This window comes from Suillus bovinus, assembly GCF_016758785.1.
Source record: "Suillus bovinus strain UH-Sbo-P2 chromosome Unknown EDB93scaffold_21, whole genome shotgun sequence".
NCBI lineage: Eukaryota > Fungi > Basidiomycota > Agaricomycetes > Boletales > Suillaceae > Suillus > Suillus bovinus.
Window position 1 is genome coordinate 50,128 of NW_024542077.1, and position 13,899 is coordinate 64,026.

Below are 13,899 nucleotides of genomic sequence, written 5' to 3' on the forward strand. Positions count from 1 at the left end.
ATAAATGCCTGCGATGGCAACGATGGAACCAGATCGTGGGGATTACAAAAGAGCACGGGCGTCACGGCGGACGTTTGCTTGACGGAAATTAATCCTAGCCGCAGATCATAGATCATTCAATGAACACATCCTATAACACTCCTAGACCAGCTTTGAGCTGATCTGCGAGATCGTCCGCTTCCTGTGTGTTGCTATCTGATTCCTTCCAAATCTTTTCTTCTGTAACACAGCGCTCACACCGGCAAGGTCCGAATCCCCACTCTGATAATCTCCGGCGTCGATCCCTGAGACTGCTCTGGGGGTTCGTATATGTAATTAGGAGCTCCTGTCCTATTTTGAAATCATCCTTTGCGATTACTGTGATGCGCGAGAGCGCGGTGCGCTGGTCCAAGTGTCTTATGGAGACGTTGGGAGTGCAACTGTGGTTAAGGTGAGAGTGTAGTCTGTACAGTCCACCATGGGCCTCCAGATCTACAAACCAGTGTAAAATAACGAAAAAAAAATACGACAGTTACGGAACAGCTTACTGAGACTCATGCGGCCCAGACCACGTAAGAAGGCCTGATATTCGAAAGTAAATTTCTGTAGCTCTTCGGAAATTGGCTTTTTCAAGACGCGTGCGAGTTTTTTTTGTTCTGCAAGGTGTCCGAGGTTCTTTGAATGCTTGCAAGTACAATTCAAAGGCTCTCCGCCAATTTTCACGATCGGGCTCCAATCCCTGCTCACTATTAGAGGGTCAGTGGACATTCGCCGTTGAAGTGTTGGAGTCCAATGACTCACCGAAGACACTGAGCACGTTCCTCCATCCCAAGCACAGCGAGGCCCTGGACTACTTGCAAGTCCAAGTCGAACGTTGCAGTATCTTGCTGAGAAGCGAGTAAAAGTCGGCTGGTGCACTGTGCGAGAGCATGTAGGGCCATCCACTGCGCATCTCTTGCGAAGGCAAGGAGTGGTACAGATGCGGGATTGCGTGCGGGACATAGAAGAGGGTGTGTTTTCTCTGCCTGCAGACGACAAAGCCTATTGCAGTATCTTGCTGTACAGGGAGTTGCTGTTGTGGAGGCCTCGCAGGATATATGCAACGGGGAATGATCGCGGATGATGGACGAGCAGAAGGAGCACGCCTCAGATGAGCGCTGGAGGTCATAGATCTCCCTTTCCAACCATAAGCTCTTTGATTCGAGTGATGGAACGTGTTGAAGAGCTCACCATTCTGGGGCCAGGATGAAAGGATCCTCTTTCCATAAAACATCCCCTTTTGCTATATCTTCTTTGGCGACGAGACCCTTGCCCTTGATCGCGTCAAAGTACTTGACTTCCACCCTATTGGTCCACTTGTTGACATCGAGGCTTTTATTGAGGCGAAAAGATGGATGGATGCTGTCGGTTGTACTACTGGGCGTCCCAGCGTCCGATCTGACGAGCCCTTCACTGTGCAAGATCTTTCGGACACGTTTTTCGCTGACCGTCCATGATGGATTTGCGTGAAGTAAAAGGCTGTGGATTTTAGCGACGCCAGAGGCAGGGTTGCTTTTTTTCAGCTCGATAGCGGCTTTTCTGACTTCGTCTTCGGTGGGGATGATGTTCCTGGACATGATCGTTAGATTCGGCGAGACGTTTTCAAATCATGATCTATATATTTCTCCTCAGTCCTTCGAGTTGGTAATCAAGCTTCAGACTGCGTAGTAAAACCTTGAAACCAACTTGCAAAACCATCGCAATCAACTTGAAACTACACACATATGTTACATCGTACTGTGTGACCTCGTAGTTTGAATGTCTAACAGTTGTTTCATTTCTCCAGCACGATAAACTTTTCTCAATGTCGGCTTTAGCTCGCTACTAGATAATGTGAGCAGATTGTCGATTGTAACAGTGCAGTGCATGTTAAGCTACTGCAACACCGGAAGTTCTGGCCATATGATGTTCAGAGCTAGCCCTCTATCAAGCGCGTGAACACGAGGTAAATATCGAAATCCAGTAACTTGAATCTCCGGCCGCCCCTTTGGACTGATCTCATGGTTAAAAAGGACGGCTCGGGTGGCCAGACTTTCATGGACGCGTACACTGCTCATATATATATATATGCATGAACACAGGCCGGGCGCGGGATGCCGCGCTTTATTGAGGGTGTTGGAGTTGCGGTGTGCAGAGAAGCTGTGTGGGATGAAGGACTTGAAGCACACCTCTGGGGTATGTATCTTTATAGAGTAGACTGACAAGGAAGAATGCTGAAGATTGTCATACCTTTTTCCCTGAGCCCTGAACGTTGGATAGGATCAACTTTTGGGATGTATGCGCGATGATATAATACACTTCGAATATCACATAGCAGCTACAGTCGAAGACGCCCGGGGACCCTCGTTAACACCACACACGCACCGATGTGATATCATCTCGACTCGACTCGGAGCGGCAACTGCCACTTAGCGTCCTCAGAACCTTTGACATTCGGAGATGACATCTGTATGGTCCATTCGATCTCTTTTGTGGGAGTGAACTTGAATGTCGGGATGAGCATGTAAAGGACAGTCTCTGGTCAATTTGTCAGCCGGAATCTAAACAAGAATGAAGCCTACGAACTCATCTCGAGCTCTGAAAATTTGAATCCACTATGTATTTGTTCTTATCAGAGACCGACAATTGTAGCATAAAGTTTAAATCTTACATGCATGCTCTTGCGCCGCCAATGAATGTCATTCTGGAGGAGAAATTGATCACCGAGTATGAGTATTCTGGGGATTTATATTCCCAAATACCACTCACAGGTGAGAGTAAACCCCTGGAATCTCGGCATCAATGACACTTTGTGGAAGCGGAGACAGCCACCTTTCCGGTTTCCATTGAAGCGCGTCGTCTCCCCAGATTTCAGGATCTCGGTTAGAGTTCAGGATGGACACGACAACATTTGTGCTCTTGGGCACAAGGATCTCGTGCATATATGTCCCGTCATTCCCTTTGACGGGATGCGAAAAGGGGAGAACTATATCATCACTTGCACTAGAAAAGCACAAGGTTCATTCGATATCCAGTGAACTTTGGATGGGACATACGTGCGTGTGGCGGTAGTAACCGGTGGGTACCTACACCTTTATGAGCATATATAAGTTGATAGAAAATGAACCCTCACAAGCGCAGTGTCTCTCGACATACTGCATCGAGGTATGGCAGATTCACCAGGGCATCATAGTCAAGCTCGCCAAGTTCAGTCATTGCTTGTTGTATTTCCTCGCACAGTCTGTACTGTGCATCTTGGTGTTGAGCAAGAGTCAAAAGGGTGCGACATAGGGCACTGGCAGTTGTATGTGTTGCGGCAAAAAGGAGCGTGCTGGAGTAATATTAGATAAATACATGGATGCAGCCACGCTCACCTCATCTGAGCCACAAGCTCTGAATCTGGAAGACTATCTTCCGCTGAAGCATCCATGTTAGCTCGGACTATAGCAGTAGATAGCTCAGCGGTTAAGAACGCAATTACAATAAATGAACGCACGCAGTATGCTCATGATGTCTTTTCCTTCTTGCAACTGGTGCAATACTGTGTCGTCTCCCTTAGAAAGTGCACGTTTCTTTTCCTCAAAGACTTTCGTCGATACCTCGTCCATAACGTCGACGATAGCACAGATCTCCTTCAGTGCCTTCCAAGGAAAAATCTTCACGACGAATCTCCTGAAGTTAGGAGGACCAACATTGATCAGAAATGGGAGAATTTTTCTCGCGACAGACACTTTGAATAATGTTGGCCTAGATTTCTCGTTAACCCTCCCCTATAGAGTTGTAAAGAATCATTGGAATGCGTACACGAGGTTCTTGACGGCAGCGCTGTAAGGATTGGCATAGCCTTCTTTCAGACAATCAAAAGAGTACCCCAGTCCACTCTGCCCCACAAGTTCAAGAGCGGTGCGATTGAGCCATTCCAACATATTAATTTCACAGGGCCCGTGTTCTACCTGCGCTGCAATGCCGTCTCGGAGCTATTACACATGCGCGCAATCAATAATGCCACCGATGCCAGACAAGTAAGGCACTTACACATTTCGTCACCTCAAGAAAAGTAGGCACCATGTCTCGCACGTGGCTGATAGAAAAGACAGGGTTGAGCATCTTCCGTTGCTTTCGGTGATGTTCACCTGTATAGGGATTAAGATACAGGGACAACACAAAAAGAATCCCACCGCACCCAATGTCGAGAGCAGGCCATCCCCGAAGAGGACCTTGTTTGTCCTGCAGGGCTTTTCAGTAAAGTGAACCATCAAGTACAGTGGAAATCCCTACGCCAAAAAGGTAGGAGCCATTTCAAAAGTGTTCTGATCTTTGACCATGATATGGTACATAGCCTTTGGATCAAACACATATAACTCTCTTGCCTGCGAACAACGTTCTCAAAAAAATAGCGATGCGTTTGCGCGATTGACGTACCCCAAAAAGCCCATAAAATTTCGATACTGGACCGTAGCGTTCCGCAAGCATCTCGTGGAAATCCCATGCATACCGCGCAAATATCTGTTCCAAGTTTCCTGAAACAATCTTATCCGTGCATCAACTCGTTAAGATTCTGCATTGTGTTCTTACCTGTATACCAACGCTGACGAGGGGGCCCGGGAATGTTATCTAGTGGGTTTCTCCTGAAGTAGCTACCCCAAACGGCGTAGAGGATTAGCCCCACGACGCACAGCAACTGCCAGACATAATGCATGATACTGAACAAATACCTGTGGTCAAAGATCAAGGGGCTATGTATGCCAAACCGTCAAAATTCATCTTATCATGATCAATGTCACCGAAACTTTACTTTCTTCCATAGACCGTGTCACGAACAAGAAGCGAGTTACTATCAGGCGCTTTATGCGGTGATCGGGATCTATTGATATCCCTCTTACACCAAGATGGTTAGCATGAAACCTCGACACCAAAGAGTCGAGGATGCGCAAAAAGCACAGGTTTTTCCTCACCAGGCGCAAGAACTGTCGAGGTTTGCCGTTAATACCAAACAGGAGATAAAGCGCCAAGACACGGCAAATTCCCCAGATGCGGGGATCTGGATAATCAAACCAAATCTTCAAGCTTCAAGTTCCACGTACGTTGATAATACAGGACTCGGAAAAAGCACTAAGTGGAAGTTAGATTTATGGGTGCTATCAATACAGCTGAAAAGATAATACGAACTACATAACCTCAATCAACTCTCGCACGTTTCCCGGGCCTGCTTTCTGACTCATCACTACTACCTTCCTCTGGTCGATTCCCAAGTTCCGTTCGCACTTCACTCTCACCAAATGGACCTCTGTTAGACGGCCCATCCTGCCCTCGCTCAACTGAACGCGAACGAGATTTATATGGAATGGTTGTGGCCTGACCCGTTACACCCCTCAGCACATCGAGTTCGTTCTCTGCTCTTTGTCGTGCGATGCGTTCCTCCTCCCATAACCTCCTCATGTCCTCCAACTGCGCTTGCAAGTCACCCATTGCTTGATCCATGAGCAACTTCTCTAGTGTCCATTTCTCAATATTGCGCGCCTCGTTTTCTTTCAGATGGTGGATATACTGCACAGCACGCTGAAGAATTGCGCCTTTCGCCTTTTCACCAGAACTGTTTGGTACTATGCGACCGAGTTCATTGATGCCCTCGTTGATATTTCCTCGACGTCGACGCTCAACTTCTTTCTGATAAATTACATGAATATCAATGACCAGAGCGCAGGAGGATTCATCGAAGATACCTACATGGTTGTCCTTACGCTGGCGGGTCCACTCATCGGTGCCCATTGCAGCGCTCCTGGCGGCCCGGGATCTTCCAGATGATCCGGACGGCGGTTGTGGAGCCGTTGAAGGAGGTTGTTCTCCGATGTCTGTGTCACTGAGAGCTTCCCCTCCATCCTGCGTGTGTGAGGCTGGAGGGGTTTGACCTGCAGCTGCCGCGGCTGCAGACAAGTGGCCAAGGTTAGGAGGACCGCGGGGGTGCGAAGAAGGGCCAGGATCGCCGGGGAATGATATGGGGTGCTGAAGTTGGTGTTGATTTTGAAGAGGGAACAATCCGGCTTGAGCGAGAGCCTGCAAAGATTGAGCAGCCTCTCCAGTCATATCGCCTTGAGCAGGAGACTATTGATGTAACCAAAAAAAATGGTGTCAGCGGCACATTTAGTGAAAATTGACGAATTCGACAAAAGCAGAGTGAACCATACAAAGGTATATCGTTCAAGGATAGTTGTTGGCACGAACCTTGTGGAAGAGACTAGGTAGGTTCTTAAGGAGATTAGAGACTTGAGTAGCATCCATACCCTCTATCTGCAGGGGTATGCGGTCGCCGTTAGGAACAGAAACCGGGCCTGTTGCTGGTGAACTCTGACTAACACTGGTGGTGGATGCGCCGGCGGGAATAGAAGAGTGCTGCGCAGAAGCCATGGTGAGGGATGAAGTCGCCAGCGAGCTAAACGATTTCTCATATTAGTTACTTGACTTGTTTTGTGTGGATTGGTTAAATTTTTTGACTCACAATTACAACAGGGATATAGGCACGGGATGGGAGGAAGGTGTCGTGCTGGTCACGGGGTAAGGAGGTCAAAAGTCACGGGAAAGTCACATGTCGCTTCTTATATCGCGAAATTGTTTCTTACAAATATAAACAAATATATCACGCCACATTATTAACGGCAGCGAAACGGAAACCCACGCAATTGAATTGGTTGATCGACATTACGGGCGAACTCCCACTTGGCAGTATGGTCAAGACAGCTTTGGTGACAGTCCTGACACTTTTAAATACTACATCCGCAAGTATCTTGCAGATACAGTCAATTATTAGGATACATTTCATGTAACCTGCTTCATCAACTTGTCTAACTTACTAGTTTACCCTTCAGGTTCTAATGACATACGCCAAGGCTTGTGAACTGCCCAGGCTAGTTATCCATAATATGCCGTACGGCGCCTATTGATCCATTTGGCCTCAGCGGAGTGACAATTCTTCGTCTTTTCTCTTGTCTTTTTATCTCTGGTAACTTCTTCTTTCTGATACCATCTAATCAGTGACGATGCAGATATCTGTGGAAGACCCTCTTACGCTTGCAATCGCACCTCCAAAAGATGAAACACCAGAAGAGAAAGAAACACGAGAGCAGGCTGAGATCGAAGCTCGTCGAATAAGCGAGGCCATCGACGAGCAGATTCGTCAAGAACGAACCGCACTCAAGAAGAAAAAGAAACCTGTCAAAGTACTTCTCCTCGGACAGAGCGAGAGCGGTGCGTTCACCAGAGCATGATTTCGGAAGTGAGCTTATCCTCATACAGGAAAATCTGCTACACTCAAAAGTACGTTTCGAGGGCACTCGTGAATCACTGAGAGATGATCTCGTTTCACAGATTTCCAGTTACAGCATGCACGTTCCGAGTGGGCGGAGGAACGAGCTTCATGGCGGGTAGTCATTTATCTAAACCTCGTTCGCAACATTGTCAGGGTCCTGGATATCCTCAGTCGGGAAATGTCTCTAGCCGAGAGCGAAAAGCGCCCAGGGTCTACAACAATAGAGTATCTCAGTGATTCAGACGACGAGACACCCAACCATGGAAATGTTTATCATTTCTCAGACAAACATCGTTTCATGCAACGGCGTCTCGGCCCGTTGCGCAGCATTCAGACTGACCTTGAGCGCAAGCTCGGTCCTGAATCGCAAGAAGTTCGATCAACAACTTCTACATCTGCAACCCCATTTGATTTTCCGGGCTCTCAACTACTACCCAAACGCCCCTCACGAGACTTTGGCATCAATTCGACAAACGGATGGAAATCCGCTTTGGAAAAGCTGCGCCCGTCGACAATGGCTAGTGCCCGTCCTCAAAGACGGAGTGATAGTGATCACGACGAGGTTACTGACGTGCTCGTTGCGTGCAAGGAAACCATGCTAGAGTTGTGGCAAGACCCCGTCGTCCAGCAAGTTTTGTCTTATCGCAAGACAAAGATTGAAGACTCTCCGGGCTTGTGAGTGTTCACTATCCTGTATTTTCATAGCCTTATCTATCATGTCGAAGCTTTTTGAATGACATCGACCGCATTGTAACATATGACTATGAACCTAGCGACAACGACATTGTTCGTGCGCGTCTACGAACGGTTGGCGTTCAAGAACACAGAGTCATGATGGATGACAGTAAGTAGTTCGGTTACTTCCAAACACTTGTATTAATCAACATTGCACAGGCAACGAGAAAGAGTGGATATTGTATGATGTTGGCGGAACGAGGTCTTCGGTAATCCTGATCACTGATCTAGTCGTATTTTGGAACTCACAACCCTCCTATTAAGCGTGTAGCGTGGGCGGCGTATTTCGACGATGTCGATGCTATCATTTTCCTTTGTCCAATCTCTTGCTTCGACGAGCAGCTCCGTGAAGATCGTCGCATAAACCGCCTGGAAGATAGCTATCTCCTATGGAAATCAGTCTGCTCGTCTCGTATTCTAGCCAAGACCGAGATCATTCTCTTTCTTAACAAGTGCGATCTCCTGCACAATAAGATCAAGCGAGGGTTGTCCATAAAGGATCACATCACAAGTTACGGCAATCGCAAAAACGACACTGTTACAGTAATGAAATGTAGGCCCCAATTTGCGCACTGTTTGCCAATAGGTCATGGCTATACGTCGATCCTCACGCAATCATTCTCTTTTCCAGACTTCCAACAACATTTCAAGGAAATTTCTAAGCAGTGTTCCCCGGAGCCACGGCCCATTTTCATCCATTTCACATCGGTAATCGTGAGTCTCCCACAGCTGTCTGACGTGCCTGGGTTCCTTGAGAACATTTCACCGTTGGAGAATTTGCGTACCCATGGTCACGGCGGCGTCACGCTAGCACGGGTGATAGCTAACTGGTTTTTGTTTTTAGGACACCAAGGCAACCGCAGCTACTCTGAGCGTAGGTGAGTGTCCACACGAGCTTAGGATGTCTTAGATCTCAATCCTCACATTGGTAATTGTAGTCGAGGAAAGTATCCTTCGTTCTCATTTACGGAATGCGGATCTTCTGTAATATTGCTGTGTTATCTTATCGCAACTTTAGCATACCCCCCGCCACATTGTTTTTTAATGTGTTGTACCATCATCTTCCTAATGTATTCCTCTCTTTACTCATTAACATTGTTGATGTCATCTATAAATTGCAACGACCCTAACCACATTTAGGTGATATACGCAGTACAGTAATACTAGATGGCCAACACACTTGCTTGCTAGACTGACTCGTGACCAGTCCTAACTTATGAGGCAAGCCGTCGATGGACGCCGTCTACTTGCTTGCACTTATAATCCATCTTTGATGATGAGGGGAATGGTTTGGGAATGGGGATCTAGCTTTGGATTCCGCAGCCCACAAACACAGCCACCCATCTAATTAGATCCATGTGAATTATCATGCTCTCAAGCCAAGCTCAATATGAGAAGAGAGGCCCAAGCATGCTCTTACCAGGAGCACGAGCTTGAGAGAAAGACGTTCAGAAGTTGTTCAAAATGCCCATAATGCCGCTGTAATTCCGCTGACTAGAATTTGCCTGGTGGATTGTTTGGTAATTCAAGCGTCAATTGAGTAAATTCTTGGTAGATCACTTAGCAAAAACACTCTAACGAGGTACCTAATACTGTGAAACAACTGTAAGACAAATGAATCTTTAGGAACCCGCTCGACTCTGTCCATCATCTCTACTGTTTCCGTTCCGCAAGACGGGTGTAGCAAGTCCCCTCTCAGAACGCATTTGCTCCTCTGGAGATTGTGAAAACTGCCTGCCAGGCGTCATCGGACTCACTGTTCCAAGCTCCACCTCTGGGCTCTCAGCCTCGTCTTCACTGTCATGCGGCGTACCCAGTGCGCTTAGATTCGCACCTGCGGGTTGACCTGATATCGAGATATTCCTCCGCGCACGTCTGGCGTGGAAGGTGCGGCTGGCAGTGGCATTCGAGAATAAAGGAAGAAGATATCTCTCATCCAGCGCCTGGAACCATTTGCCATCTTCGTTGGCCTGTCTGCCATCATGTCTTTCCGCAGACGGACCCGCATCCGCTGAGGTCGTGGCCATAGGGAGCACTTCCGCTTCTGACTCAAAGGAATCTGATGATGTCGCAGAAAACATGGTATTGCCGATCGGCGATGGTGGTGCTCCCGTGTGGTGATTATAAGTCCGTGATGTATAGTGTGACCCTACTCTGCCTGCAGCCCGCCCATATCCGTGTTGTGATGGCGAGAAATATGGCAAGGGTTCAGAATCGTCGGTATACCTGTTCCATGAACCACTATGGCGGCGATTCTGCCATGCATTGCGTCCCGGAGGTGCATCTTCGTCGCTGCTACTAGCAGCTTCGTCTTCAACGCCTGTGCGAATACCAAGGATCTCTAGCATGCGTGCAGTGGTACCCCCGAAAACGAAAACAGTAAGCACCACTACAACAAGGACAGTTATCCGCAGTGTCTGCGCATTCTCGCCCTTGAAACCAGCCGCAAGTGCCACACCCACTGCACCTCGCAAGCCAGCCCAGAACAACATCATCTGGTAAGAGTGTGGAATCTCTTCTGTTCGCTGTCCCCGAGCATGACGAGTGAAGAAGTTGATCGCTTCAGATAGTGGGAAGACGGCTGCGTATCGGGTGAATACAACTGCAACCGTCGTGACCACAATGAAGAGGGGCTTGACATAGTTGGTAACGCGCTCTGATGACGGAGGACTTGTGAAAAGTGAGAGACCGAGGTATATGAAAATGAAGTTTTCGGAGAGTTGAGCGAGAGTCGAGAAGATATATTTTGTTGTTCGCTGCGTTCGCCGGGACATGGTATGATATGCATAGTGTTTCAAGGTGATTCCGCAGAACAGGAGGGATACGATGCCAGACATAGACAAGCCGTTTGACAAGAAATAGCAGGTATATGCGCAGAGGGCAACAAGACAAGATTCGATGGAAGGATACAGACTCATCGACGAGTGTTTGAGGGTTAGGGACATTGCCAGGCCAAAACTAACGCCAAGGGCCATGGATACGCTGAATGAAAGCAAGAAAATTCCGATGCCATGGAATATCGACGAGATGTATATCTCTGTGCCGTGGAATTGGGCAAGGGTTCTGAAAATCACATATAAGCAACAGATTCTAAGGGAGGGGGTAATTCAAACTTACTCATACATGACAATACTGACCGCATCATTTAGCAGACTCTCGCCAAAGATGATGGTGTAGAGCTTTGGGTCCACCTTATACTGATTGAATATGGCAAGAACGGTCACTGGATCAGTTGCAGATAGTGTAGAGCCATAAATCAGGCACTCCAGCAGTGTAATATCCAAGGATTCTAGTCCCAGGAATGAGTAGAGATACACGAGCACACTGTCCTAGAACAGTTAAGCAAAGTATTGTAATGCGAGTAGCATTTTCGCATTTGACGCACCCGACACCGATAGCTGATATTAATGTGCCCAAAAATGCAAAAGTAAGGATGGAACCAAAATTGCGAAAAAAGTTCTCCTGCGGCAAGGTTGTATATGTCTGAATCTATTTTAACATCTGCAGATTACTCACTTGCTTGAGCTCGTATCCAGAGTTAAGAATGATAGGAGGGAGTAGCAAGTTGAAGAACAGAGTATGTTTGAAGGTCTATGAATAAAGCTTCAGTCGCGCTGGCAGTGGTCACAGTCTACAAGTGGCTTGGAGACATAATAAAGCAAGACACCATTCTGTCCGTGAAAGCAGTGCAGATATGTGACGAGTGAATACTTACCAGCATTTCTCGAATCATCGTTCCCGGTGCAAGTCTAATCACCAACCCTACAAACATCCCTGCAAAGATAGAGACGGTAGTCTCATGGATGGCCCGGATTTTCCTGATTTGCAGGTAATAAGATGTCCATAACGAGACGACGAGTAGCAAGCAAACGAGGAATAGAGACCACGACGAGTAGTACTCTTCGTCTTCCGGAATGGGAGCTTCAGTCAGTGTTGCGGATGGCGCCTGTACTGTTATTGAGCCCAACTTGAAAGCCATGAAGTGTGCGTAGCCGAAAGTACCACGGCTATAAGCCTACAACCAAGTTGGGGTCGCAGGGTACTCCCACGCACACCATAATATTACGTAATAAGATCGGTATTTTTCTCTCGTTGACTGAGAACGTTGTATTAATGAAAGAGATATATAATAGGGCCCTCTACGCATACTGTCTCGCGGCTTATTTTATCTCCTCCGGGTCTTCGCTGCCTGAGTTCGAGCAGCGATAATCTCACTTCTCTTGCTCATGTACCACGATTTCGCGTACTGCATAGATTCCATCATAGTGGGTGGTTTGACCTTTGGTTCAACACGAGGGTTTATCTTGAGCCACCTGCGCACTGTTGTACGTTGTAGGATAAAGGACTGCAGGCATGACACTGCCACACCAGTCAGGATGGACAACCACAAACCCTGAATACATAATTATCAGAATCGCATTCGCAAGAATTAATTAGTGAACCCTACGCTAGGCAGTGAGCCCATGAGAGGGACGCTCATGAACGAAAAGATGCGCATAAAATTCATGAGATGAGCCATCTCGGGACGCTCGGAAAAATTGACGTCGTTTTTCATCACCTATGACCACCATTTGGTATCAATTTCCCGGCGCATAACTTCTAAATACACGCACCGACATTTGGATGTTGATGGCAACAGTGGACAAGATTGGTAGGATGTAGTATGGGTCCGACATAGTTAAATCAGGCAAAAAAGAGACTCCGCTCTGTTTGAGCTGCTCTACAGGAAGCATGGTCATCTTCCTGACAGCTAAGAACAAACCCAATGTGATTGGGATTTGAACAAAGGGCATGATAATGGAAGGAAGCACCCGTGCACCCGCTTGTTCATAGATTTTCTGTCTTTTCAGGGATATACGCTGCAATGCAAGGCGGTCACTGGTGTCGATTGACTTCCATTCCGCCGTCACAGCTTGCAGTTTATCGGTATATGGAAGTAAACGCGACGAGTTACGAAGGCTCATGATGTTGGCAGGTAAAATGACCACACGCCACAAAAGTGTGCCGGCGATGATCGTGTAAAACCACGGCATTCCAGTGCTGACCTGTAGAAGTTCGAACGACCACCTTATGATCCCAGCTGGTGACCAGCCAGCGAGGCCTAATTCTGCTAAATCTCCATATTGAAGGGGTAGGATGGCGCTGTCGGACGCAGGAATATCGATACCTGCACCACCGTCAACGACGGCCGTTAAACTATCCTGCGCGGTAGTCCCTGGTATCAAAGCAGAGTCTAACTCCGGTGTCGCTGTATTGGTTGTTGTTGTTTCTGGTTCCAAGTCCACAACAGCGGTACTAATGTTGCCACTGGAAGGTGGTGCTGACTCTACTGCCGATGCCGCCTGCTGCTCAGGTGTCGCCGGTTTCGACCACCAGAAGTTACGAGTATGCGGTATGCGCTGGGAAGAGATCACCCTCGGCGTAATTTTTGAGTGCTATAGAAAAACTGAGTAAACGAGTATATAAGACTCTTCGACGCGTACCGGAAAGGTCAAAAACCGCACTTGGTTTCGAGACACTTGCGTCCATATTCTGTAGTGTCATCAGCAGTGTTATGTCGGTAGACTCATTCATCGGAAACGTACCTTGCACCAGAAACTCTGGGACTCAGGCGAATGCCTACGCGTACCGTTGAAGGCAGAAGCATCAATTTGAATGTCAAACCCACGCTCTGCTCAAGCTGACCACCTTCACTCGCAGCTAGTAAGGGTTCAAGAAATAATTTAATGTACCGAACCGAGCCGAACCAATTTCTCACAGTACTATCGATTGTATATTCGGATTACTTCACTGGCACCTTCATCATGCTCACATACCGGTGAGCGATACGAAAATAATTTGCGATCATTAACGTGACTGAATAC

At 47.5% G+C, this 13,899-nt stretch overlaps 5 protein-coding genes across 5 annotated transcripts; 1 reads left to right on the plus strand and 4 right to left on the minus strand.

Annotated features, from left to right (window-relative positions):
• Positions 1–130: 130 nt before the first annotated feature.
• On the minus strand, positions 131–1,595 carry EDB93DRAFT_1249502 (uncharacterized protein; the record flags this gene model as incomplete). The annotated part of the gene is made up of 4 exons (XM_041452869.1): positions 131–471; positions 528–718; positions 781–1,155; positions 1,210–1,595. 4 exons carry the CDS (start codon positions 1,593–1,595, stop codon positions 131–133), a joined length of 1,293 nt encoding a protein of 430 aa, XP_041308528.1.
• Positions 1,596–2,392: 797 nt separating this feature from the next.
• Positions 2,393–4,696, minus strand: EDB93DRAFT_1240109 (cytochrome P450; the record flags this gene model as incomplete). Its single annotated transcript, XM_041451715.1, has 14 exons — positions 2,393–2,535; positions 2,584–2,612; positions 2,669–2,701; positions 2,767–3,000; positions 3,054–3,083; positions 3,131–3,328; positions 3,372–3,438; positions 3,494–3,744; positions 3,802–3,974; positions 4,033–4,130; positions 4,181–4,224; positions 4,276–4,367; positions 4,420–4,517; positions 4,573–4,696. 14 exons carry the CDS (start codon positions 4,694–4,696, stop codon positions 2,393–2,395), a joined length of 1,614 nt encoding a protein of 537 aa, XP_041308529.1.
• A 479-nt stretch (positions 4,697–5,175) lies between these two features.
• Positions 5,176–6,402, minus strand: EDB93DRAFT_1240110 (uncharacterized protein; the record flags this gene model as incomplete). Its single annotated transcript, XM_041451716.1, has 3 exons — positions 5,176–5,664; positions 5,725–6,099; positions 6,220–6,402. 3 exons carry the CDS (start codon positions 6,400–6,402, stop codon positions 5,176–5,178), a joined length of 1,047 nt encoding a protein of 348 aa, XP_041308530.1.
• Positions 6,403–6,914: 512 nt separating this feature from the next.
• On the plus strand, positions 6,915–9,225 carry EDB93DRAFT_1140596 (guanine nucleotide binding protein, alpha subunit). The gene is made up of 9 exons (XM_041449280.1): positions 6,915–7,239; positions 7,288–7,308; positions 7,360–7,975; positions 8,026–8,144; positions 8,195–8,244; positions 8,300–8,588; positions 8,667–8,749; positions 8,880–8,913; positions 8,974–9,225. The coding sequence occupies exons 1-9, from the start codon at positions 7,032–7,034 to the stop codon at positions 9,021–9,023; spliced, it is 1,470 nt and encodes a 489-aa protein (XP_041308531.1). The 5' UTR covers positions 6,915–7,031; the 3' UTR covers positions 9,024–9,225.
• Positions 9,226–9,483: 258 nt separating this feature from the next.
• On the minus strand, positions 9,484–13,883 carry EDB93DRAFT_1336767 (Sodium/hydrogen exchanger family-domain-containing protein; the record flags this gene model as incomplete). The annotated part of the gene is made up of 14 exons (XM_041455344.1): positions 9,484–9,540; positions 9,793–11,098; positions 11,153–11,359; positions 11,421–11,497; positions 11,552–11,626; positions 11,751–12,050; positions 12,091–12,131; positions 12,251–12,428; positions 12,483–12,593; positions 12,649–13,470; positions 13,519–13,567; positions 13,621–13,654; positions 13,721–13,797; positions 13,852–13,883. The coding sequence occupies 14 exons, from the start codon at positions 13,881–13,883 to the stop codon at positions 9,484–9,486; spliced, it is 3,366 nt and encodes a 1,121-aa protein (XP_041308532.1).
• Between the last annotated feature and the right edge of the window lie 16 nt (positions 13,884–13,899).